This window comes from Gymnoscopelus microlampas, assembly GCF_963454915.1.
Source record: "Gymnoscopelus microlampas genome assembly, chromosome: 4".
Lineage (NCBI taxonomy): Eukaryota > Metazoa > Chordata > Actinopteri > Myctophiformes > Myctophidae > Gymnoscopelus > Gymnoscopelus microlampas.
Window position 1 is genome coordinate 3,102,920 of NC_139941.1, and position 27,779 is coordinate 3,130,698.

Below are 27,779 nucleotides of genomic sequence, written 5' to 3' on the forward strand. Positions count from 1 at the left end.
GATTAGGGTTGCGATTTCAGTACAGTTTCAACGTTGAGATCGAACGTTGATTCAACCGTTATGGCCGCCTATTTTTCAACGTTGATTCACCCATATTTTGCTATCTGGGTTGTGACCCATAAAATGAGCCGGCGACCCAAAATTGGATCCCGACCCACTGTATGGGAAACACTGCTTGTATTGATTGACACACACACACACACGCACACACGCACACACGCACACACGCGCGCACACACACACACACACACACACACACACACACACACACACACACACACACACACACACACACACACACACACACACACACACACACACACACACACACACACACACACACGCGCGCGCGCCTGCCCAACAAACAGCTGAGCAGACAGTCATCTACAGTAATTATTATTACATACAACCACTGTGCTGCTGTTTCTATGTGTCAGTTCTTCACTGTCTCACTGCTTCTAAAAACACACACCAACTCTCACATTAATCTGCTACAACAGACATTTGGCTTCAGAGTATCATACCATTTCAAGATATGACCAGTTTTCTTCAAATGGTGATTTCAAGAAAGCTGAGATTTCAGGAAGACACTTGGGAAAAACCCATGTGAGTTTGTATTTGAGTGGGTGGGTGGGTGTGGGTGGGTGGGGGTTGAGTGGGTGTTTTTGATCATAAATATGAGAGCTCTCGTCCATTCACAACATTATCAAGGGAGGAAACAACCAGAACACTTGAAGAAGCTTCTCTCCATCATGTCCAGCATCATGAAATCAGCTGTCATCACCTTTCTCGTCTGCCTGCTTGCTCTTCATGTAGAAGGTAATGTATTTTTTTCACTAATACACATACACATCAAGTCACTTTGGATAATACCAGCTACAGTTATGGATACATTATGGTAGTCAAATGTCAGAATGTTTCATCATGTTCTCCTTGTTTAGTTCTGGGGAGAATAATTTGCTTTAATTTGACTGCAAATTCAGTTTTTCAACAGTGGTTTTAAAACACTGATAAAAGTTTTTTGTATCTATGTAATTATGTCAATGCCACTTTCAGACTAACAGTGTCTTGTCCCTTCATTCCACAGGTCAACATAGGGATATATTTAAATGCCTATGTCCAGGTAAAGGAGTCGACCACATGAACCCAAAACTCATCAAGACTTACCAGCTGTATGACGCCAGTGCCTTCTGTCCTCGCAGGGAGATTGTGTAAGTACAATGTTATAAACAGCAGCATGAATCATACGATCGGTGCCGTTCACTTTACACACTGTTCTCTATCCTCTGTCACTAATATTATTTCATCCATCTCCAGTGTGGAAACAGCAAAAGGCAAGAAATGTGTGAATCCAGACTCAAAGATGGGAACGTTTATCTACAAAAGACACCAGAGCAGGTAAGATTAACATTAACATTAACCTGCTGAGCTGCAGTAAAAGGAAAATATTTACTCCAGATTAGGTAAAAAATAATATTTATATAAGACTGATGTGACTTTTTTTGTTTCAGGAATGAAAATATGAAACAATGAAAACAAACCAACGACACCTTCCATCATCCTCTACGCTGACCTCAACATCCTCTGTCCCTTTGACATCATTACCTGTTCACATGACCTCAACACCGGACAACATGCTGTCAACCACCCTGCGAGTGAGTTCTGCTGTGATGAAGATGAAGAACAATATGGCAGAACTCCACCATAAACACTGTGATGAAGATGGCCGACATTGTGACACTCCTGGGTTCAGAATAGTTTTAATGTCAAACACATTGCACTGAACTAAATTATTTTGATGACCACATGAATTATTTATATAATTATAAAACTGCCTCTTATTTACCTGTATATAATTTGTGTTTAAGCTGTTTGTACTGTATTTATTACAAAATATAATGAGCAAATATGATACTCTATTTAACTATGTACTTTAACTAATTGTTGAACAATAAACTAAATATGCACTATTAGCCTATCACATGTTCTTTCTTTTATGTCCTGAAAATGTGTAGATTATCTACACAGTTTGATGATAGTGTAAAAAAAAATATGCATAAGGATCTTAAACTCTCAGAATGAAAGGAACACTGCTGTAAACGGCTGTAAATGAGTGATTGTTCCCAGTCTGGACCTGTACAAACATTACTGACACTTGGTTGGCCGGGGTCCCACAGGGTTCTATCCTTGTCCCTCTCATTTTCTCCCTCTACACCACATCTCTTCCCCCAAAAATAGCCACAAACTTGTAGATCTGCTATTTTCCCCGAATGTTCTTTGTGACATGCCCAGAATACAGACGCTAGGGTTCATGTGGTCATCTTTATTGTCACATGACAGGTTTACAGGTGTAAAGAAGTTGGTGACATTTGTTTTTGTGAAAGTGCTACCGTTTTCGATGTTTACAGAAAGAAGAAAATAATAAGAAGGGGGGGGGGGGCAGCCAGGACAACATCATACTGTATAGAAAAGCAAGTCAAGAAGAGGCAAAACTATACAGTTCAAATATGATTATTTTGAGGGGGTTGGTTCAAATATGATATGATTATTTTAACATTTGTAGTGTCTTATCAATGCAATAATGTTAATATGCATCTTTCTGTCCCACAATGTCTCTGAATTCACCATTAACTATTCACCTGAACAGTTTATCATCTTGTATCTGGTACCATCGTAATCCACATTCAAGCAAGGGATAATAAAATGGGGGTCTGGACACTATTGAGGAATAACCCCTGACAGTGTGTTTTGACCCCAACGCAAAGGCATGATTGATTTGCGAATTATGATCGACTTTAATAATGTGTGACGTTTTACTTTCCACAGTTTAATCAGGGGAGAGCGCGAACGCAGTCCCCCACTATCAGAAATTATGCAATCGAGATTCCCACATTTGAGGAATTCGCAGGGGTCAGCAAAGCACGGAGTGCAATGGCTAAGCCTCGCCCTGGGTGAACCACCTTCCTGATCATGGTGTCTCCCTTGCCAGGTAAGTATGAATTATGCACGTTCAACATGGAGGATATGACTCACACACATAGCAGTCACACTGAGGCTTTACTGCAACACATCTCACCCACACAACACACCACTATGTTAACTTACATACATTACTCTGACATAGTTGATGCTAGTTTAGATGAAATGTGCTGCATTTGACTATAATATATAGTTTTTTTGGAATTGGAATCCTGTACCCACCATGCATTGAGGTATTAGCATAAGCAGAAGAAGTCGTTGTATGAGTCAGGATTGGTGTTCACTATCAACAGAATCATATTACAGCCCCTCCCATTCCTGCTTGGTGCGCTTTAGTCTAGACTCTAGAAGACACTCAGCATGACAAAGAGAAGAGAGCGGTGGAATTTTTGCTCGTGCCTGTTTTTCCACGTGAGGCTTTTTTTTTTACTACTGCCACAGATGGATTCCTCTCTTCCTTGGTCTCGCTAACCAGATTGCCTCCACACTACACTACATCAGAGGACCTGAGCCCGCCTGAGCCTCATCAGGAAGAACAGTTTGCTCTGTTCCTTCCAGCAGAGGGCGTCAGTGTCTTTCACTTTGAAGTGATGCAACGCTCACACAACACTAGAGCAGCAGTAAACTTCACATTCCAATACATTGTACTGTACATGCATTTTTAGGGAACAGATATATTTACATTTTTTTGTTTTTCTTTATCATTTTCTTTATGTGTATATTTTAACTGTATACTATTGCCATTATGGGGCTTGTTTTTTTGTTGTCAAAAACCTCCTGCGTCATGACGATTTCCCCCCAAAATGTCATAGACCTTCTTTTTTTAATCACGTAATATATAAGAACCGTGTTCCAAAAACACCCCAGAGGAGTAAGTTCCACACATAAATATAATACATGACAAATGAGTCCAGCCATTTTACTCTTACGCACGTTTTACTCTTACCCAGCCATTTTACTCTTACGCAGGGACTTTGAACGGGCCTTTTATGGTTATGAAGCCTCTCAGCTGATGGTGGAAAAAGTACTAACTTATCCGAAGAGTAGGAAAGGAATCGGCCACCTACAAACTGACCAATTCTCAGGCTTAAAAAAATGACATACAGGAATGCCTATATGTCCTGACTCCTGACAAAATGTAGGATCCGAAAAAAGGGATATTTACCCATGAAAAGGGATATTTACCCATACAAAGATTTACCCATATAGGCCTAAAAGTGATACGTTACCTAAATATGCCCCCCCCCCCCCATTTTTCCAAAGTGCACCTTCATCTGACATCAACTAATATACAGTACATTCAAAGATTGTGAACTGGAACATTTTTATTAAAGACGACAAGAATTAAGACAATTTTGCCTCTTAAGATCACCTCAAATGCATGTAAACTAATCACCACAATAAAAACATAAATGGCAGTTTATGAAAATCCTGGGTAGAAATAGCAAAATAAATTGCTATTAGTAGGAATTAGGAAAACATTGGAATGAAAGTGTGGAGCTCTTAGAAATAGAAAGAGGATCAATGAGAATGACACTAAGGCATCATGGCCCGAGTATATACAATTCAAATACCTCAATACCAACAATATTCATAATATCAGATTGTGACTATAGAGCGTCGCAGTTCCCGCCCACTTCCAGTTGCCGGAAGTAAATACTCAATGCATTTTTCCCATTGACTTTTCCGAAAATATTTATATAAATTAATTTAAGCCAAGAATCAAGCTATCCAGGATGCTGGTGAATCATGACCATAAAACGTTTGATTCTGTGAAAAAACTTTTTTGAAAACGGCAAAACAAAGGGTATTTATTAAACATATTATATCATATCATTAAATATAAAATTTTAAAAAATCACAGAAAAAAAGGTTTTATGGTCATGATTCACCAGCATCCTGGATGGCTTGATTCTAGGCTTAAATTCATTGATATAAATATTTTTGGAAAAGTCAATGGGAAAAATGCATTGAGTATTTACTTCCGGCACCCGGATTCTGTGCAACTGCGATGCTCTATAATATACATTTTCTTTTTTCTTTTTCAAAATGTTTCAAAATTAGCCACACTTAGTGTGACTACTTAAAGCATAAAATAAAACTTCAATATTAAAACCAGGTAAAGACAACACTTATGGCATATCTCAACATTATATCCCAAATCCCAGACGATCTAGTCTCATTTCACGATATTGATATGATATCGATATATTAGCTAGCCCTGTTCATTCAGATCCTCGATAAGAAATAACTCATTTTCCTCAAGACCTTTGTAGAAAACACGTTTGGCTTTAGCCCCACGGCTATCCAGGAGTATAAAGAGTTCCCTCATCTTTCCCTGACAGGTGTGTTCAGCCCTGAGATTACCGTAGTCCTCACTCTTCAAGACCCCCTCATCAACCAGGAGATCCAGGATGGGTTCCACCGCGGTCACTCTCTGAATCAGGAAACGCTTGTGTTTATTGACAAAGTCAACCTCTGTGGACAAAACACATTAAAGCATGTTTTATTTGTATCCCTCAGTTACTGGAATATTAACAACTGTTTGTATAGACCTATCTCAGATTTATGGAATTTGAACAGATATATAAGTAGCCTAGTTGCTGGTCCCAATGTAATAATATATTGATGATTAGAAATGTATCTAATGAATTTAATTTGAGATGTTTCAATACACCTCAGGACATGCAAAAAAGCTTGTTTCTATAGGAATTACCCTGGTCACAGTCATCAAAATACAAATGAGTCTAAAATGCAGACTTCTATGAAAAGCATTTGAATGGGATTTGATAGTAAGTAACACTACTGCGTACGTGTAAGTCTAAATGAATTGTCTCTATTTACTGTAGTGTAGAGTGACAGCTCTCACCTGGGCCTTTGGATTTTGCTGCCAAAAGAAAAACATGTTCAAATTAATATAAAATGCAAAAAGAACGTGAGCTAATAAAACTATGGACTAGTAAAGTTGGAAATGAACTGTTAAGTTGTTGAGTCAAACTACTTTAAACAGCACTCACCTGGAATAGATGCAGCTGCTCCATTGGATGATGCTGTCAGAAATAAAACAGTGTTGACATGAATAAAAATAAATGCAAACATGTGAGCTAATATGGACTAGTGAAGTTGGAAATGAACCGTTAAGTTGTTGTCTACTTCAAACAGCACTCACCTGGGACAGGTACAGCAGCAACTTTGGATTGTACTGCAAGAAATACAACACTGTTTATTTAAAGCGCACTGTGAGCTGATGGCCTTGTCACTTAAAACAATTACTGACACTGTCACAGTCATAGCTAAAAGCAATAATAAATCACTTTTGTTTTGCCAAAAGTGAAAGTGTTGAGAATGTACAGTATATTTATATCTTATTGTTCTGTGTATGTTTTCTTTCTTATGTACTAGAATAGGCCCATAGATTATGCTTTTTACATTAATCCCTGGTTTTATAAATCCAATTTGTAATCAATTACATGTGTTTACTCAAAGTCATCGATTATGCTAAAGTTGCCCAGTTCTTTACACCCGAAACCTTAAACTGACATTATGCCCTTTTTCAACTAATGCATGTAGTGGATTAGGACAGCCATACCAGACAGGCACATGTGACCTCTGTCTTATTCTGGCTAATAAACTTTGTTATTGTCAACAGAACACTTCAGAAGAGTGATACTGACTGTGAAATTAAGGTACAAAAAGGAAGCATAGTTGGATGTAGGACTAGTGCAATTAGTCCTATGTCTACTGTAAGCTAATGAAGTTTGTTCATCTGCAGTTTGCACCCTTTATTGATTGTGTCATGTTATTTGATCACTTCATTAAGAGTAGACATATTAAGTAGATTGGAGTGTCTTGTTGTCGGTATCGGCCGAGAACGAGGGTGTCAATCCCCTTTTCAATGTGCTAGACCAGTGGTTCCCTAAGTTGGGGTCGGGACCCCCAAGGGGGTCCCCAAATTATTTTGGGGGGTCCCCAGATGATTAGCTTAATGTCCATTGTTTTCTCACTCAACTGTAAACAAACCAGTATAAGTGTATACAGGGTATCTGCACATTTCTAAAGTTACAATTTAATGTCAATCTAGTACCAAATTGGCCAAATTGTTAAATATTACGTAAGACAGAGGCAAAATAGACGAACTACAAGCTCACAACGCCTCACAGTTATGAGCTTGTAGATCAGCTATTTTCACAATGTTTAACTGTGGAACCGAGTCAAAAGTGAAAAGTTTGGGAACCCTTATGCTAGACCCCAGGGAGATGGATTATAGGAATGCAATCTGTTTAGCATTAACTTGTAAACATTATCTACGTGTAGCCTCTCTTCACCTACCTTTAATTAGAAATGGCTTCTGTAGATCTTTCCTGCCAACCTTCCCCAGGACATTCGCCATGATCTGATCTACGTTATCAGGGTATTTCTGTATAATCACATCGGCCGTGTCCATCCTGTCTTTGTTCTGCAGGAGGGCTCTTCCAATCGCGTCTTGGCCGTCAAGGTTAGCAGGATCTCGCAGGTGCCTCTGGAACTTCTTGAACTCCTCATCCTCCAGCTCGTCCAGAATTTTATTGAGGTGGTCCATGTCTGGTGGAAACAGAGAACAGAAACATGTTCATTTCAATATTAATTAAATTGATTCAGATAATAGAGACACCGGTCAGTGAAAGCAAATCTATATAGATTAAGCACTGTTACAGATGTAGAGTGTTACACACAATAACTGAAGGAAGGTACCCTTAGAAGCAAATTATTTTGCAAATGCACCAGAATATAAACTCATGACATCTTACCACCTCTCAAAAAGAGTCTTCCTGTTTCATTATTTAACCATATTAGACAGACTTGTAGCTCTGAAGAGGACTTTGATGAATAAAGACCGCTTTAGGCTAAAGGGTTTACAGGAAGGAGTGGCACTCCTTCCTGTAACCCCTTTAGCCCGGAGTGGCAGCTAGCCAGTTCCACAACATACAGTATCACATCTGTCTCAGCAGAAGAAAACCAAAGGAACCTGATTTCAGAATAACCTGTTGTTTCCAATTATTCGCCTGTAGGAACAGACATTGAGGGGATTATTTGGAGACAGGTTTGCCTTCTCCCACTCCTTCTAATTTTATGAATCAGGTTCCTTCTGGCAACTATGATACAAATGTGGCAACTGACAACAATGCAACTTTATATTAAAAACGAAAACCTTTCAACCAGCCACACTCAGGTAAACACTTTCATATTAGGGACCTGATTTCTTCCAAAACGATAAATGTTGAAATGTCCCTGAGGCCTGAAAACCAGGATCTCGCACACACGTCACGTTGTATCAACTAGCTTGTACATCTGTTATTTTCTCCACTTTTGACAGAGACCACCCCCCCCCCCCCCCCCCCATTGTTTTTTCCAATATAGTGGTTCTTCTATATTTCGTGATGACAAAATAGAACACTGTAAAATTGAAGTGGATGAATGGGATACTCTCTCTCTTATTTATGAAACTGGCAACCCACCTGACAATGTATTTTCAGTTTATGTATGCTATTATCATACATTTACAAACTAAACACATTTTCTCTGTGGTTTTAGTTCGTTTTGAAAGCACAAATACAGTTCAGTTACAGTAGTTATTGTGTTTTCAATCTTAGTTTTAATTGTTTCATTTGTATTAGTTAACTATAATAACCTTGCAGCTGATCCCTATTTCCCAATAAATAATTACCCATCACTCAACTCCCTCCAATAGGCTCTATGCACAGCAGCCATATTGGAAAGAAATTGGGCCTCTTCTTACTTCCTTCACAGGTGTTACCAATGATACTAATGAAGGCTCTGTTCCATTCTGGTCAGGGTGCTGATATCGTGCATGTTGGCTCACTAGAAACACTCCATTTTGGTTCCCAAATTGCCCCTTATGGTGGGTGTGTAACTCTGAGAGTGTACAAATGGAACCAAATGGACCCATAAGGGTCCATTTGGTTCCATGTGTACACTCTCAGAGTTATGGGGGTCCTTGAAAATAAGACAACCACTATGCCACACTAAATGGAACAGAGCCTTAATTAGTATCATTGGTAACACCTGTGAAGGAAGTAAGGAAGGGGCCCAATTCATTCCCAATATGGCTGCTGTGCATAGAGCCTATTGACTCCATAGAACCTCAAGTCTTACCTGTGTTTCAGTGGGTGCAGTCTGAAGGCTCTGTGCAGGTATGGTCCAGTTTGGTCAGGTACAGTATGGTCCAGTAGTTGACAAGTGGGAACCTGCTGTATTTATATGCTGTAGCTCTGACAGGAGTTCCTGTCAAAAAAAGACAGCATGTTCTCAGTTGAGATTGTGATTGGCTCAGGACAGTGGCGAGGTGTGGCAAAAGCATTCGGGTATTCATGACGTAGAGAAAACCTGTTTTTAAAAAACCTTGAGGCAAGGAGCGAGTATTGGGGAGGTGGTCTTGAGGCGAGGCATCAGAACATACTTGCAGTATCAATGTAAATGTACTCAAATTCTTCAAAATGTGTCAAACTCTTCGTCAAAAATAGTCGACCTACAAGCTCACCTGTAGATCTGGAGCTTGCAGATCGGCTATTTTTGAATAGCCTAAGTATAAAATAGGGCTTAAGTGATTAATGTGTGTACAGTGCAGTTACAAGCTCATAACACTTTGCGATGCGACACATTGTGAGCTTGTAGATCTGCTATTTTTTTTCACTACTTATCAAAAGTGTTTTCTTTATTTTACCTATATGGAATGTCTTTGATTTATATTATCTTTTTTTTTATGAAATATTATTGGAAAATGTTCTGATACATATATTTGTTATATATATATTTGGAAATAATGATTAAAAACAAAAAATATATGGGTATTTACTTGTGACCCATACAAATGGTTCTGTCACCCAAACATGGGTACTGACAGTAGTGTAAAGTAACTGAGTACATTTACTCACATACTGTGCTTAATCAATTCTTTAGGGATTTCTACTTTTTCAGTAGGCATATTTACAAGTTTCAATACTTTAACTTCTACCCCACTACATCTCAGAGGAAAATATTGTACTTTTACTCCACTACAATTATTTGAAAACTTTAGTTACTACTTACGTTGTAGATTTTGATTATTATTACAAAACACACACACCACTTCAGCCCTATATATTCTCACCACTTGAAAATAGCATATCTACAAGCTCACAATGTGACGTATTGTGAGCTTGCAGATCGGCTATTTTCAAAAGATCGTTTGTACATTTTGAACTTTGAAATGGGACACTCTCCACAATACCGAGTACTGAGTGAGTACCGATACTTTTCTACTTTTACTCTGGTACATTTTGAATACAGGCCTTCTACTTGTAACAGAGTATACAGTATCTATATTGCAGTATTGATACTTAAGTAAAACATGTGAGTACTTCTTCCATCACTGGGTATTGACCCACTTTTTCTGGAAAAGTGGGTCAATACACACACACACACACACACACACACACACACACACACACACACACACACACACACACACACACACACACACACACACACACACACACACACACACGCGCGCTCGCGCGCAGCATACACGCATACAATATGTAGACCTGCTATTCTTGAAATAGTTAAGTAGTAGAAATCAAATATTTAAATGACAATAGTTCCTGTTCCTTGGCCGTCTGCGGGGCTCACAAAAGCCCGAGTAGACGATAAAATGACCCAAACAAAGGTGCTATGATATAAATGCAGCGTTTGCCATTTTGTGTGAAGAGAGAGAGAGGTCGTGGGTCAAATTGGACAAACTGGTCAGATGTTCTCTCTTTTTTAATCTTGTCTTACTCACCTTTACATGCTCAAACACTATAGAGTGTAGACAACCCAAACCTGACACTCTCACATTTCACATGCTCTATCTAATGTGTGTGTGTGTGTGTGTGTGTGTGTGTGTGTGTGTGTGTGTGTGTGTGTGTGTGTGTGTGTGTGTGTGTGTGTGTGTGTGTGTGTGTGTGTGTGTGTGTGTGTGTGTGTGTGTGTGTGTGTGTGTGTGTGTGTGTGTGTGTGCGCGTGTGCGTGTGTACATGCGTGGCTCTGCCTGTGTCCGTCAATTTTAACTACATTTAGGAGAGCACACCACATGCCTTTCTATTTGTAAATGGGATTTATTCACTTCACCTATATTCAGGCCAGGGGTCCATTATATGTGCAGACTATACTTGATTCGATAATCGATAGGCAATGTCACTGTGAAAACTTTTGTACCAGTGAAACGTGTGTGGGAGCTCCCTACCACTTCCTCTACAGTCAGTGATGGAAGAAGCACTCACATGATTTACTTAAGTAAAGGTATCAATACTGCAATGTAGATAATGCTCTGATAATGCTTATGTTAAGTAGAAGTCCCGTATTCAAAATATATTAGAGTAAAAGTACAAAAGTACCAACAGTAAAAGTATTAATTGTGCAGAATGTCCAATTTCACAAGTTCAAAATGTATTAAAAAATCGCGAGCTTGTAGATCTGCTATTTTCAGATGGCCGAAATATAATAGGGCTGAAGTGGTTAATGTGTTTTGTGTTAATAATACACACATCTACAAAGTAACTAACTACAGTTTTCATAATAATTGTAGTGGAGTAAAAGTACAATATTTTCCTGTAGTGTGGTAGAAATGAATGTATTGGAAATTGTAAATACTGAAGAAAGTAAAGAATACCTCAAAATTGTACTTAAGTGCAGTACTTGAGTACATGTACTTAGTTACTTTACACCACTGTCTACAGTTGTGGACATGAAAGGTTTCCCATCCGCCAGATATGACAGGAAGTAATGGGCTCTATTCACAGCAGCCATATTATCACTTCCTTCACAGGTGTTACCAATGATACTAATGAAGGCTCTGTTCCATTTACTGTAGCACAGTGGTTTCCACGACCCCCATAACTCTGAGAGTGTACAAATGGAACCAAATGGACCCTATAAGGGGCCATTTGGAAGCCCATGAGGGTCCCTGGACCCCAACTGTAGACCCACTGGTGTAACAATGTGTCCAGTGAGCCAACATGCACAATATCAGCACCCTGACTCTATTTGACCAGAATGGAACAGAGCCTTCATTAGTACAGTATCATTGGTAACACCTGTGAATGTCTTCATAATATGGCTGCTGTGAATAGAGCCTATTACTGACGTCTGGATTTGGGTGACTTCATAGCTGGCCTTCATAGCTGCCAGGACGCTGGAGGAAGACCCTGTTAGGTTGAAACGCATCCATTGTTGAGTCTGTGGAGAGGTAAATAAACTGTGTGAAAAGAACATTTATCAGAGGTTGAAAAAGTACTCAAATGTTTTACTTAAGTAAAAGTATAAATACTGCAATGTAGAAATACTCTGTACAACTAAAAGTCCAGAATTCAAAATTGACTTGAGTAAAAGTACAAAAAGTATTGGTATAAAAATGTACTTAAAGTACCAAAAGCATAAAAGCACTGATTAAGAATGTTAAGTTTTCAAATGTGACGCATTGTGAGCTTATAGATCTGCTATTTTCAAATGGCTGAAGTGGTTAATGTATGTTTTGCAATAATAATCAAAATCTACAAAGTAACTAGTAACTAAAGTTTTCAAATAATTGTAGTGGAGTAAAAGTACAATATTTGCCTCTGAGATGTAGTGGAGTGGAAATAAAAGTACCGAAAATTGGGAAATACTCCAGTAAAGTAACAATACCTCAAAATTGTACTTAAGTACAGCACTTGAGTAAATGTACTTAGTTACTTTCCACCACTGACATTTATTGTGTGCTGGCTATTTCCTCACTCTCGTGACTTCATAGCTGACGCTGCCAGGACTCCTAACTTCCTGTGAAAAAAGAAAAAAACAGGCAGACAAACAAACAAACACAGTAAAAGCAGTTGAGCTCCTGGGTGTGGGAATTCCCGCCTGAAGGAATGACCTCATATCAAACTCACTTTTACGTCACTTTCACAGAAAAAAAAATCTATTTGAACTGTATAGCGGAGTGAAAGACAAAAAACGATTACAAAAAAAGGTGCAGTAGGCCTACTCAAGTAAATGTACTTAGTTACTGTCCACCACTGTCTGGAGGTAAGTCCATGCACATCTGACAATCTCAGCTGATGGAAATTCTTCCCCCGTTCATCTGATACCAGTCAGAGAGATATTAATACTGTAGCTTGCTATGTCTACACTAGGCATGCCTAGGCTAGACGATCGTAACATAATGTTGTATGTGGTTTTGGCATGAAAACCCACATTTTTTATACAGCCAGCCAAGTATCCTGTATCCAGTGGCGTGTTCTACCGTGTTCCACTACTGTTTATACGTAGTGTGACCTGCAGAGCATTTTCGTAGCCAAGCGTAGCACGAAGAGGGGCTGGGGGCAGCAAGAATGTAGACTTCAGTTCGAATAGCTTTTTCCATGTGATAATGTGGTGTCTGAGGTGAAAGCCTTATGTTTGACTATTGTCTTGAGGTGATAATGACCGCTGGCCGTTGGTGTTTTGAAGTAATTCACACATTAACTACTTAACAATAGAGCGGTTATTTCATTCGGCGACCACGTGCGCGCATCCATACGCGTGCACGTGGTGACCGGGAGGGAATAATTACAGTATTGCTCCCGAAAAAACCTAGAAAACACAGTGTTTTGCACAGTATCTCTCATCTTGGACTTTTAAAACCAGTCAAATAGGCTATAGTGGTACTCAAAGTGAGGTCCGGGGATCCTCAGGGTTCCTTGAGGAGGTCCCAAATGCACCCTTACAGGTATGCTGCTCTGAGAGTGTACAAATGGAACCAAATGTGTACACTCTCAGAGTTATGGGGGTCCGTGAACCACTGGGCTATAGGATGGGTGTGGCTGTGAAAATCTATAACTTAACTGTATATTACATAGGTGTAAACTTTACCATAGTTTTTGCAAATTTGTATGCTTTTCAGGTGGCTTTTCATTGTCCAGAAATGGTGGGGGTTCTGTTCCATGTGAACGTGTAATTTCCAGAGAGTGTGTGTGTGTGTGTGTGTGTGTGTGTGTGTGTGTGTGTGTGTGTGTGTGTGTGTGTGTGTGTGTGTGTGTGTGTGTGTGTGTGTGTGTGTGTGTGTGTGTGTGTCACCAGATGTGAGGACTGGAGTTTAGTACACCTGAAGAGCTGAAGGGAACACTACTGTGTCCCAGAGTTACAACCTTTTAACCCAGACTCCCTTGTGTTCACCCTCCACCATCATCAAGAGCAATGGTGTAAATAACTAAGTACTATGTACTCAAGTATTGTACTTAAGTAAGATTTTGAGGTATTTTTTACTTTGGTGAACTATTTCTGATTTCTGACTACAATTATTTGAAAACTTTTGTTACAGTTACTTCATAGATGTAATTATCATTACAAAACATACATTGCTACCACTTCAGCCTCATATACTATACTTGGCTATTTGAAATTAGCAGATCTACAAGCTAACGGGTCAACCCGTTGTGAGCTTGCAGAGCTGCTATTTTCAAAAGACTTTTATATATTTTGAAAACTTGAAATGGGACATTCTGCACAATGAGTACTTTTACTTTTACTACTTTAAGTACCACTTCGATGACAATACTTTTGCACTTGTATTTTGAATACCGAACCTTTTCTTTTCTTGTGACAGAGACTTCTTTACATTGTGGTATTGATACTTTTACTTAAGTAAAAATGTTTAGGACTTCTTCCATCACTGATCAAGAGGACACTCTCTTGTAAGTGCTTTCTCAAAGGAAAACGAAAATGAAATCCTGTGTTTCCTAATCTTCTTTCCACAGAAGACACTATAGTGAAAGGAAGGTCACTTCTCTTTTCTTATCCAAAGAGAAGTGACCAGTGCATATCTTCGCTGTCAGGCAAAAACCTCCTATCTCCATATTATAACTTTTAGTGTTTGTTTTTGTTGTAAATGAACACCCTACTTAATCATACTACAGCGTCACACAAAATCATCAAAAGCAGCAGATCTGAAAGCTCGAAACGTGGCACAAAGCGCCACGTTTCGAGCTTGTAGATCTGCTACTTTTGAATTTGAATCCTGAAAAGCAACAGTTTTGGACATATGAGGTTTCCACCCGACAGAGACGAAATGCAATTCTGTGAAAAGGACAATAGAACAGTGTGGTTGTACCAGGGAATAGTTAGAGGAAACAGACAAAAAGCACAGCTTTTTCATTTTAACTCTCTTCATTCCTGGTGCATGAAGATAACTATACGGCTGCAACTTTCTATGATCTGATTCCATTGATTACTTAATCCATTCATCGAAAAATCGAGATCCACGTTTTCCTTTGATAATTTGTTCTGTTTGTTGTAGCAACGAATTGACGCAAATACATTCCAGTGGATTTTTCTATAATCGACTAGTGTGATTGACCACTTAAGCCCTACTTTATACTTTGTTTTGTGTGTTGCAAAAACATTGCGATCTACAAGCTCACTTTCAAGATTTTTCAAAAATGGCAGATGCTGTACAAGCTCGCAGTGCATCACCAAGAGACACACTGTGAGCTTGTATATCTGTTTTTGAATAGCCAACATAAAAAATAGGGATGAAGGGGTTGGGAGGGGGGGGGGGGGGGGGGGGGCAGTCAGGGCATTTGGGGGCATTGCCCCCCTTGCCTATGCCTAGATCCGTGGGTGACTGCCATAGAGGCCAATACGTACATTATAATATATTGTCGCTGTCTGGCAGAAACCTTGCTATGTCCAAATGGGAAAAAAATAACCCTGTGTTCCAATGGATCTAATGTAGTCATTAGTCACACGCTCTTGTTAATACTTTTCATTGGTTCAAAATTCATCAAACCAACAGACACTTAACCACTTTTACTTTTACTTAAAGAAATAACACAAAATAGCCGATCTACAAGCTACACGGAGGAAAGATAAGATACCTGACGCCAAACGGCTTCCAATTTTAGGATCTTTAGTAATATTTCCCTAGCTACCAGGTTCATTGAAGTTTGTCTCTGAAAAAGGCCTATAATTCTCACAACTTAGGCCCAACTGACAAAAAAAAAAAACGTAACTAAATGTCAGCATTTTGCGTTTTATTCGAAGGTAATGTTTTTCCTTTTTCTGTTTTCGATCATTGTTCTGTCAACCAGTGGTGAAAGTGGTTGACATTTCTTGCCGGAACTGACACATGCACGCGCGCTGCGCGCGCGTGCATGGGTCCCGTGCGCGCGCGCGCGATTTTTTTGCGGTTTCGGGTCGAAAAATGTGCGGGTTTGGGTGGGTTTTGGTACTTTTTTTCCTTTACTTTATTTCGGTTTTAGGTTTAGGGTTAGGGTTAGGTTAGGGTTACTTTATTTAATACTCGTTCTCATAAATAAATCCTGTCCCTGGGCCCACCCATGGCTGCACCCCTGATACACATGATGAAAACAGAGCTATATTGTCCAACTTGACCATACTGTACAATATGTACATTTTCAAAAAGCCAAAGTTTAAATGGGGCTGAAGCGGTTTATGTATGTTTTGTCATAATAATTAAAATCCACAAAGTAACTAGTAGTATTAAACTAAAGTTTTCAAATAATTGAGGTGGAGTAAAAGTATAATATTTGCCTATGAGATGTATTGGAATAGAAATAAAAATATTGCAAATTGGAAATACTCCAGTCAAGTAAAATTATACTGAAGTACAGTATTTGAGTACATGTACTTAGTTACTTTCCACCACTATCAGCATTAGATAAGATGAATTACTCACCTTCTGAAAAGATGAAAGAAAACACACTTTTGTTCCATAGCCCCACATTGTCTTGGTTTCAGAGATCATGGTTGTAAATATGTCGAACTTTTGCCACAAAGTATTTATATTCCATAATGTCCCATGACCCACTACCCAGGGGGCAAAGGGGGGTGTGCTGCATTTGCCCTGCCATCAAAGGTTGGCCACCAGAAATAATATCTATGACCCAGTACGATCACAACCTATATGGACAACCCGGTCAATTTTTTGCTGGAAATCCAATATGGCCGCCTCAATATTGGCCCCTTTCAGAAAATAGCTTTGGCGATAACTTTTGAACCAGATGGGATAGAAATGCAAACTTGGTGTCTATTTCATGGTTTCAGAGCATGAGAAACTCAATGGAATACTTATTTTTATGATTAGGTGTGTCTGGACCTGTACTTTGCATATTTCCAAGATGGACGCCACCCGAAAATGAGTTTTACTATGACCTTTACAGTGACAGCTAACTGTTATGGCAAAAAGTCTGCTTTTTAAGCAATATGAACACATTTGGTCAGTGTGAGCTTTCATTTCTATGTTGTCAATATGGCTGCAGTCATAAATAATGTGTGGTATTACATTTTTGCTCAGATTCTATCTATAGTTGTGGGGATGATTGCAGTGAAAAATCTGAGAAAAAGCCCACAATGTATCTTATGTATCATTTTAATAAACTAACTACAATAAAAAACAGACACATGCACACTCCAGGACTTGCCAAAAACTTCAACTTTAGGGCTATACAAATTAACATAGTGGTATGCATTCAAGTAACATAACAAAATATAGACTACTTAGTGACAAACAGAGTAAAAGCAGATTTGAGGTTGCCTACAAAAGGTTCATTTTGACCTCTATGGTGCTGTCTTGCCTGCTTCTAAAGCCAATGATACTATGGTACAATGCTATTCACCGTCACTGTTGTCACGTGTTACACTGATCCTGCTGCATCGTGTCTCCAGTCCCTGGCAACGGCATCCTAAGTAGCATGGAATTTCCTTCTTTGCACAGGAACAGTTTTTCTGGCAGCCTTTGATACAGCTGCATGATATTGCCTTGTTCATTGACACAGGCCAGGCTGGCTCGGTAGATGCAAGGGGGACTGCATTGCTATACAGGCGAGGCGTCCAGAGATGGCAGTCCTAGGAGAGCAGCTGCTGCTTTTTCAGGAATCATTGAATGGGCAACCAACTGCAGTCCTCTGGGCAACCTTCCTGGAGATGTCAGATATTCTCCAAAGGTTTATCTACTACGATCGGGAAGGTGACTGGACAGGACATCTCTGTGAATCAGCAAGAATGCTACCCTTCCTCACTGCAGCAGGCCACTACAAGTACGGGCAGCAATCTTTACCTCTGTATTTGGCTGAGATGAAGAAACTACCAGAAACAGCTTCAGAGGTACATGAAGCACTGATGGCAGGTGTATTTGTTGGCAGACGAGCAGATGGCAGCCACAACAGTGTTGCTTTTGACATGCTACTGGAGCAGACCTATAATGCTGATGCCAAGGAAGCAAGCGGTCTGGATGGCATTACACTCAGCCCTGCTGCCCGGACAAAATGGGTCTACACAAAACCACTCACTGCAGCTGTCTCTGCAGAGCTCAAGTCTATGCTCCACCTCCACTCCTCCAACCCACACCATGAGTCTGGTCAGAGTCGTGTAACCCGGGATGCAGAGATGGTAGTCAAGGTCATGGCAGCAGTGGAGACTAACCCATTTACAGTGAGCACATCATCCATGATCAACATATCTACAGGACAGTGTGCTGATTCCACAGTCAAGGACGACTTGATGAGTGTGAACAAACTGGGTCTGAAGGCACTGTGTGAATCACTGTCCAGTGATCAGAAGAAGACAAGCATAATGAAGCTTAACACTTTCCACACTCAAAACACAAAATCCAAAGAATCGAAGGGGAAAACCTCAGCACCTGGCAAGAGCAATGAAATTACTGCCCTCCTGTGCATGACCCAAATCATAGCCATTGGTGGAGAACTCAACCTTGTTGACTTTATAGGCAACCACGAGTGCAGTGACTTCCCCCCCTTCCCTCTTCCAGGAAGATGGCAGGATGAGAACAGGTACCAAGGCAAGCCTTGTGAAGGTCCTGAAAGAGGAGACCAAAGTTGCATGCATCCCTGACCTACCTACAGAAGACAGAAAAACAGCAGTAGTTATTGATGCCATGTATGCCATACGCCATTGGTCGTTCCTGAAAGGTGAAGCATTTGGAACAATCGCTGAACGATACCAACGTCTGCTGTTGAATGATGTGCCTGCTGGCACAGAGATCATTCACTTCTGTTGTGACCGGTACAGTGGACCTAGTCTTAAGACAGCTGAGCAAGAACACAGATATGCTCGACCAAAACCTTCCAAAGAATATGAAGTCAGTATGCATTACACAGCTCCAGATCCTCGGGAGTTTTTTGCTGTGTCAGCTAACAAGGCAAACCTATTGAGTTTCCTCTGTGACGAATGGTGTGAAAATAAGAAACTTAAGTCGGCCCTTGGTCCAACACATCTTTACCTGGGTGGGGGGTTTAAAGAAGAGACAATGAGTGTGGTGATCAAGGAGGGGTCTATTGAAGATGTCCCTGCACTAGAATCCACACAACAGGAGGCTGATACAAGAATAATACTCCACACCCTGTACAGTGTCCAGAATGACAAAGTTGACAGAGTTGTCATCCATGCCAATGACACAGACATCATCATCATGTGCCTTTACTATAAAGCAACCCATCTCAGATGCCTTCCAGAGCTGTGGGTGAGAACAGAGCAAAATTCATACCTTCCTATCCATCAAATGGTATCAGCACTGGGGCTCGCACAGTGTCGTGCCCTGCCCTTTATCCATAGTTTAAGTGGCAGAGATACCACCAGCTATCCCTTCTTCACTGGGAAGAAGGCATGGTTCAAGGCCAGCATGTGTCTGGATCTCCCTGCACTTGAGGAGTTTGGTGAAAACTCTTCTGATTCCCTCTCAGATGACGTCATCAATCAGGCACAAGACCTCACAATTGCTGTATATACATCCAAAGCGGACCACCCGGAGGATTTTGACCTGAGTAAGCTTAGAGTGTACAAGTTCCTCAATAATAGATCAACCCTCTTAAAGCTGCTGCCCCCGACAGAGAATGCCTTTGACCTGCACCTGAGAAGAGCTGCTCTAGCAACCATAATAGATAAATGTGCACACATCGCCAAGCCGGATATTCCCTCTTTCGCAGAGTATGGATGGTCTCTCAGTGCTAGCAATGCAGTCCCCCTTGCATCTACCGAGCCAGCCTGGGCTGTGTCAATGAACAAGGCAATATCATGCAGCTGTATCAAAGGCTGCCAGAAAAACTGTTCCTGTGCAAAGAAGGAAATTCCATGCTACTTAGGATGCCGTTGCCAGGGACTGGAGACACGATGCAGCACGATCAGTGCAACACGTGACAACAGTGACGGTGAATAGCATTGTACCATAGTATCATTGGCTTTAGAAGCAGGCAAGACAGCACCATAGAGGTCAAAATGAACCTTTTGTAGGCAACCTCAAATCCGCTTTTACTCTGTTTGTCACTAAGTAGTCTATATTTTGTTATGTTACTTGAATGCATACCACTATGTTAATTTGTATAGCCCTAAAGTTGAAGTTTTTGGCAAGTCTTGGAGTGTGCATGTGTCTGTTTATATTATAGTTAGTTTATTAAAATGATACATAAGATACATTGTGGGCTTTTTCTCAGATTTTTCACTGCAATCATCCCCACAACTATAGATAGAATCTGAGCAAAAATGTAATACCACACATTATTTATGACTGCAGCCATATTGACAACATAGAAATGAAAGCTCAAACTGACCAAATGTGTTCATTTTGCCATAACAGTTAGCTGTCACTGTAAAAGTCATAGTAAAACTCATTTTCGGGTGGCGTCCATCTTGGAAATATGCAAAGTAAAGGTCCAGACACACCTAATCATAAAGATAAGTATTCCATTGAGTTTCTCATGCTCTGAAACCATGAAATAGACACCAAGTTTGCATGTCTAGCCCATCTGGTTCAAAAGTTATCGCCAAAGCTATTTTCTGATAGGGGCCAATATTGAGGCGGCCATATTGGATTTCCAGCAAAAAATTGACCGGGTTGTCCATATAGGTTGTGATCCTACTGGGTCATAGATATTATTTCTGGTGGCCAACCTTTCATGGCAGGGCAAATGCAGGTTTCCAAAAAAAGGGGGGGTTTGCCCCCTGGGTACACGTCCGTGTTTACATTTTTTGACGATGCACGTTAGTGTGGAGCTGTGTTCCGTGAGCAGAAAGCTGTCAAGTGGCCTCCAGAAAATAAATCTGGTTTCCTTTCAAAACGATGTGCATTTCAGAATAAGAGTTTTTTTAAAACTCTATCCTTGTTTTGTTACAATTCAACACACGTTTTATTTTGAAATCATACTACTGGAAGTAGAAGTACCCAGGTAGCCTAGTTGAAACTACTTAACTTCACGCGAAAGCAACAGTTTATGCGGAACGGGGGGAGAAAAAAAAAAGAAGTCAGGGGAAATCACGGATCTGTGAGAGTGTCCCGTCGTACGCACAAATTAATGAATGGTTGTGACGCCCTGTATGTTAATCTGACGTTAGTAGATTATGTTTTATTCTTGAACATGGCCATGGGTCTCCTGGCAGGTTATTTAATATGGGATTTTCACAGCTGCCTTTGACTTTTTCTTAACGGAACGGCGTTCCGGGACCGAATCTTTTACCGGAACGCCGTTCCGGACCGTTCCGGCCCACTTTCACCCCTGCTGTCAACACTATATTTGTCTTTAAGACAAGCAAGTGTCCAGACTGGATAAATGGCATTGCCGCTGCGGCTGTCAAACATCAAACTTGAGAAAGTTAGTCCATTGGCAGTAGGCTCTATGCACAGCAGCCATATTGGAAAGAAATGGGCCTCTTCCTTACTTCCTTCACAGGTTTTACCAATGATACTAATTAAGGCTCTGTTCCATTTAGTGTAGCACAGTGGCCATAACTTCTGAGAGTGTACAAATGGAACCACCCTTACGGGTCCATTTGGTTCCATTTGTACACTCTCAGAGTTACACACCTTTTAAGGGGCCATTTGGAACCCCCTCAAGGAACCATGAGGGTCCCTGGACCACACTTTGAGACCCACTGGTGTAGCAGAGTGTTTCCAGTGAGACAAAATGCACAATATCAGCACCCTGCCTCTGTTTGACCAGAATGGAACAGAGCCTTATTAGTGTCATTGGTAACACCTGTGAAGGAAGTAAGAAGAGGCCCAATTTTTCTCCAAAATGGCTGCTGTGCATAGAGCCTGTTGGCACACAACTGATCATAAGTCATCAACTGTTTGTACAATCATCACACAGCATTTCATGTTCTGTTGTGCCGGTGAGTTTCATCTCAATCAGCAGCTTTTACTTTTGGTCTGCTTGTTTTTCACCATTTCAGCTTTTTGTCTTGCTGGAACAAACTCTGACAGAGACGTCTACTGTACACTGTCAGTCCAAACCACACCACATTACACTAAACCATACACCACATAACACCACACTAAAACCCCACTACACTAAACCAATACCACATCCAACCCACATGGTTCAGTGGTGGAAAAAGTATTCTTTTTTCTTTTTTTTTTACTAAAAAATAGTATAAAAAAATAGAGTAAAAGCCTACTAAAATGTTTGAAAATTAGTAATTTGACACTGAATGGTACAGTATGGCAATATCTCTAAATTCAGTGATTCACAAACTTTTTAGCTCGGGACCTAAAAGAGAAATTTGATGTCCCCCCGGGACACAAACTAGTGAAGATACAAGCACTGTTGTGAGCTTCTACATCTGCAATTTTCACAACTTCTTGGGTCAGGGGTCTTCAACAGGGGGTCAGGGAACCCTAGGGGGTCCTCCAGAGATGGGCCGCCTAATGTCCTTGCCAAAAATAGCCAATCAAGCTCACAACGCTTATTTTTGGCAAAGAGGTTTGGTGTACAGGGATAAAAGAACAGCCAAAGGTCAAGCTTACAAAGTATTGAGGGTTTTAAGTGGTTAAATGTCTGACAACACACGTTAACATGAATCCAATACGTAGTGGGGGTCCCTGCTTCATCTATTTATATACAAACAACCCTGTCTTAGGTGTTTAAAGTGTTTTTTAGACTGTTTTGTTGTAATCTTTTTTTTCTTTTCTTTTTTTTCAAAATTTACTTTCGACCCATAAAATGGGCTGGTAACCAAAAACGTTAAGAGCCATGTTAAAGGACAACTTTGTTTTTTTTACAACCAAGGTTTATATTTTAGCTTATAATTAAAGTAAATACAAGATGAGTGTTATTTTTGTTTAATTTACTGCTTTCTATAGTTTTAGCAATTTTCGCGATATTTTTTACAGTGGGCGGGGGCATTCTGTCCGGTGGCTAAATATGCATTTTTTTTTAACAATAAAAAAGGTCCTGTGGTCTTTGATGGCCAGATGTGAGTTATTGGGGGCTAGAAGAGCTACTGTAAATCATAATAAAGAAAACGCTGGCTTATTGTGTAAAAAAAGACATATTTAGCCACCGGACAGAATGCCCCGCCCACTGTAAAAAAAAACGCGAAAATTGCTAAAACTATAGAAAGCAGTTCATTCATCTTTTTTTTACTTTAATTACAATCTAAAACATAAACCTTGGTTGTAAAAAAACACAGTTGTCCTTTAAGCAGTGTTCCCCATACAGTGGGTCAAAACACTGTTCTAATTGATTGATTGATTCTGATTGTTTTTAGTGTCATTATAGCTTTACTGGTATTGATACTTGTTTGGTCCTCATATTGTAACACATCAACAGATAAATGTCAATTGGCTGCGTTTACATGGACTGGTTTATTCCACTTCAATTCGGAATGAATGCTCATTCAGAATAGAATTGCTCATGTAAACGCATCGGTATGGCCATACCGGTCTGATCCGAATGAAATTTCATTCGGGTTTGAAGGGCTGGTATATACCGATAGAATCGGGCTACATTGCCCATGTAAACGCACTGGTATCAGACTGGTATACATTTGTTCTTTTGCGCATGTGTCATTGGCTAGCGCGGTGCTTCTGGGTGGGGGGGGGGGGGGAGAGGCGCAAGCCATGTGGAGTCTGGCGCTCCAAGCCCAAGTCGCAGACGTAGTTCTCCGCCGACCGGCTCCTCCTCCGGGTCAGCAGCAAATATAACAGGAGCTGATTTTGCTGCATTAAACTCATCAATAGCAGACCAATGGCCGTAGCCAGGATGCGGTGTGCTTCCATTATCAAACCTTCTCTCTACCTTCTCTCTCTTAACTTGTTTTATTGTCTCTCTTCTCTTCTTCCTCATTTACCTATATAGCTGGCAGCTTTGATTGAGTGTGAGCTGTGGCTTGTTATTATTTCTCTCTGGCAGCCGTGACTTGCCTTGGCTACACGTACATGGATCTTTTACTAAACGGATATTTTAGTCCTCCGTTTTTAAAAAGAATCCCTGGCCACCTGACAAAGATAAACAAAAATCCCTGTCCACACGTAGACGCAGAAACGCATCGATCAGCTGCATGTTTCAATTTTATATCAGATTTTATATTTACATTGATTTTATAATTATATATATGAGGGGCCAAATACAAATACATTTATAATCACATGTTAAGGCCCAATACTGCAATAGCTGCATTATTTTAATAGCATACGTGAACAGCATACGTGAACATAAACGAAAACAACATTATTAGGGCTCAGCTGCGGCGCAAACAGTAGCCATGGTTCACATGACGCTGTCGAGTCTCTGGTTTATAGTGGTGTTCGTTTTTTTTTTACATAGCCAACTCTCACATGTACATAAACGTTCAGATTTCAAATATAAAGTGCTTAACCCTGAGCCATGGATGTTACAAGGCAATCCGGACCGTGATAAGTACCCGTATCTCCCGTATTGTTCAATAAAAAGCATTTTAATCCCATCGCCAGCAATTTTCTTTTTCTGTTCTTTTATTTTGGTAATGTATCAGAGTGCAATACACCTTCCAACCATTGGTGTCGCATGGTTGAAAGCATCGGAGAAAATTTGGAGAAAATGGCTGACGATCGGATTAAAATGCTTTTTATTGAACAATACGGGAGATACGGGTACTTATCGCGGTCCGGATCGCCTTGTAACGTCCGTGGCTCAGGGGTAAGCACTTTATATTTGAAATCTGAACGTTTATGTACATGTGAGAGTTGGCAATGTAAAAACATCGAACACCACTATAAAGCAGGGACTCTCGGCACCGGGGCGATTGTGTTTTAGGACGACAGACCCCACATTCTGTGTGCGCGCCGTGTGTTCTACTTGGCGCAGAGAAAGAGGGTTTTCGTCACACAGTGAATGAGCTACTTTTCCCACCACTGTCTTATTATTAAGTATGACATTATTTAGCCATAAATGAGCGTGCCTTGTTTCATAGACTGTAAGTGTTGCTCTCTCTCTCTCTTCATTTATTATTATAATGACCATGAGCGGTCCGGTTTATGTATTATTGTACTATTTATTATTATAATGACCATGTGCGAATGCGCGATGACGTCATCGTTTCTCAAAATCTCCGGATTACATGTCCACACAGATCCACTGAAACGCATGTTTTGGAAAACCTTCACTTATTTATCCGTTTACAAAAATATCCGTTTTAGCGGCCAAAAACACCGTTTGCGTGTGGCTGAAAGGCCCAAACGCACACAAAAATGTGCGTTTAGAAAAAGATCCATGTACGTGTAGCCAAAATTGTTATTATTCATTACCAAGGCTGCCAGAGGTAAATAATACATGTTTACCTGTCAAACACCCCCGCCCCCTCCCCCCGTCCCCAACCTGGCCCGAAGCACTCTGCGCATGACCAGAGTTCTATTCCGAATGAATGCTTTGCTCATGTAAACGATTGAGGAACAGGAATACTTTTATTCAGGTGCCATGTAAACAGTTGGGTATACATTTCTATTCGGAATGAGTTCATTCTGAATGAATAAATATTGTGCATGTAAACGCAGTGTGTGTCAGTGTTTCTTACAGCTGCTGCTGCTGCTGCTTCACTGTCTCACTGCGTCTAAAAACACACACACCAACCCTTTGGAAAACAATTACATTCAAGAGGCTCACATTAATATGCTAACAGACATTTGGGCTTCAGTGTAACATACCATTTCAAGAAATGACCTGTTTCCTTGAAATGGTTAAGAGATTTCAGGAAGACACTGGGGAAAACCCACGTTTCTACTGCTGTGAGGGACAATGAAACCAAAAGGGGAGAGGGTGAAATAATGTCATCATCATGAGTGGGTGGGTGGGTGAGGCGGGGTTAAGTGGGTGTCTTTGCATAAATATGAGAGCTCTCGTCCATTCACCACATTATCAAGGGAGGAAACAACCAGAGCACTTGAAGAAGCTTCTCTCCATCATGTCCATCATCATGAAATCAGCTGTCATCACCTTTCTCATCTGCCTGCTTGCTCTTCATGTAGAAGGTAATGTGGCTTTTTACACTAATATACATTGTTACACAACAAGTTGCTTTGGATAATACCAGGCAGCTAGTTATGGATAGATGCAATTTGGAATTATACTATCTAGTTGTACAGTCAAAATGTCATCATGTGTTCTCCTTTTAGTTCTGGGGAGAATAATTTGCTTTAATTTGACTGCAAATGATGGTTGTCAACAGTGGTTTTAAAACGCAGATACAATGTCATTATTTTAATGCCACTTTCAGACTAACAGTATCTTGTCCCTTCATATCACAGGTCAAAAAATGGATATATTTAAATGCCTATGTCCAGGTAAAGGACTCAACTACATCAACCCAAAACTCATCGAGAATTACCAGCTGTATGAAGCCAGTGCCTTCTGTCCTCACAGGGAGATTGTGTAAGTACTGTACAATTGGTCTAAACATCAGCATAAATCATATATGATCGGTGCCATTCACTTTACACACTGTTCTCTATCACCTGTCACTAATATTATTTCATCCATCTCCAGTGTGGAAACAGCAAAAGGCAAGAAATGTTTGAATCCAGAGTCAAACTTGGGAAAGTTTATCTACAAAAAACACCATAGCAGGTAAGATTAACATTAACATTAACAACACTGACTGAACTGCACTAAAAGAAAACAAGAACAACAACAACATGGAAATTAATATTTACACCAGAAACCATTAACACCTGGAACTGTGTCGTTTTTAGATTTGAGCTAAAAAGCATTATTTTACACTTTGGGCTATTCAAAAATAGCAGATATACAAGCTCATAGCGCGGCACCGAGTGCCGCGCTACGAGCTTGTAGATCTGCTATTTTTGAAAATTTGTGAAAATGTGTGGAAATCTTTGAATATATATATTTTTGAACTCAAATCTTTGCTTCTGGGGGGTCCCTGGAACAAAAGATTTTGATGGGGGTCCGCGGCCAAATACATATAATTTTGGGGGTCCAGATTGAGCACCACTGATATAGAAACATACGTTTTTCAGAATACTGTTGGGATTTAGGAGAGATGTAGAATCGGCTTCAGTTCTCAATGGGTTAAGACAAAACAATATTCTAAGACCGATGTGACTTTTTTTGTTTCAGGAATGAAAATAAAGATGTGGTGAAACCAACGACAACTTCCATCACCTCTACACTGACCTCAACATCCTCTGTCCCTATGACCACATCATCTGTCCCTATGACCTCATCCTCAGTCCCTATGACCTCATCGCCTGTACACATGACCTCAACATTGGACAACATGCCGTCGACCACCCTGTGAGTTCTGCTGTGATGAAGATGAAGAACAATATGGCAGAATGCCACCATAAACACTGTGATGAAGATGACGAACATTGTTACACAGCTGGGAAAGTGTTTACTTGAGTAAAGCTTCAGTTCAGAAAAGTGTTAATGTCAAAGTAAATACATTGCACTGAACTAAATTATTTTGATGAACACATGAGTTATTTATATAATTGTCCTCTCATTTACCTGTAAATATCTGTA

General features: G+C 40.2%; 2 protein-coding genes across 4 annotated transcripts; one reads left to right on the plus strand and one right to left on the minus strand.

Annotated features, from left to right (window-relative positions):
- The first annotated feature begins 729 nt into the window (after positions 1-729).
- Positions 730-27,729, plus strand: LOC311043310 (C-X-C motif chemokine 11-1-like). Of its 3 annotated transcripts, none has more exons than XM_084054501.1 (4): positions 730-819; positions 1,088-1,211; positions 26,781-26,861; positions 27,372-27,729. In XM_084054501.1, exons 1-4 carry the CDS (start codon positions 753-755, stop codon positions 27,550-27,552), a joined length of 453 nt encoding a protein of 150 aa, XP_083910627.1. In that variant the 5' UTR covers positions 730-752; the 3' UTR covers positions 27,553-27,729. The 3 variants fall into 3 exon arrangements, with proteins under 3 accessions (XP_083910627.1, XP_083910628.1, XP_083910626.1); XM_084054502.1 differs by lacking the exons at positions 26,781-26,861; positions 27,372-27,729 and adding exons at positions 1,318-1,398; positions 1,512-1,824; XM_084054500.1 differs by lacking the exons at positions 730-819; positions 1,088-1,211 and adding exons at positions 26,171-26,266; positions 26,543-26,666.
- LOC311043441 (apoptosis-associated speck-like protein containing a CARD) lies at positions 5,002-9,238 on the minus strand. The gene is made up of 6 exons (XM_084054683.1): positions 9,133-9,238; positions 7,309-7,560; positions 6,149-6,181; positions 5,997-6,029; positions 5,849-5,866; positions 5,002-5,457 (listed from the first exon to the last, which is right to left on the minus strand). The coding sequence occupies exons 2-6, from the start codon at positions 7,556-7,558 to the stop codon at positions 5,195-5,197; spliced, it is 597 nt and encodes a 198-aa protein (XP_083910809.1). The 5' UTR covers positions 7,559-7,560; positions 9,133-9,238; the 3' UTR covers positions 5,002-5,194.
- Positions 27,730-27,779: the final 50 nt, after the last annotated feature.

What these genes read in the sequence shown, in the direction of transcription:
- LOC311043310 (XM_084054501.1), top strand. Translation starts at nt 753, where the DNA reads ATGTCCAGCATCATGAAATCAGCTGTCATCACCTTTCTCGTCTGCCTG. An exon ending in GCTTGCTCTTCATGTAGAAG is followed by an intron (nt 820 to 1,087) that starts GTAATGTATTTT and finishes TTCATTCCACAG; the next exon opens with GTCAACATAGGGATATATTT. An exon ending in TGTCCTCGCAGGGAGATTGT is followed by an intron (nt 1,212 to 26,780) that starts GTAAGTACAATG and finishes ATCCATCTCCAG; the next exon opens with TGTGGAAACAGCAAAAGGCA.
- LOC311043441 (XM_084054683.1), bottom strand. Translation starts at nt 7,558, where the DNA reads ATGGACCACCTCAATAAAATTCTGGACGAGCTGGAGGATGAGGAGTTC. An exon ending in GAAGCCATTTCTAATTAAAG is followed by an intron (nt 6,182 to 7,308) that starts GTAGGTGAAGAG and finishes TATTTCTTGCAG; the next exon opens with TACAATCCAAAGTTGCTGCT. An exon ending in TGCTGCTGTACCTGTCCCAG is followed by an intron (nt 6,030 to 6,148) that starts GTGAGTGCTGTT and finishes TATTTCTGACAG; the next exon opens with CATCATCCAATGGAGCAGCT.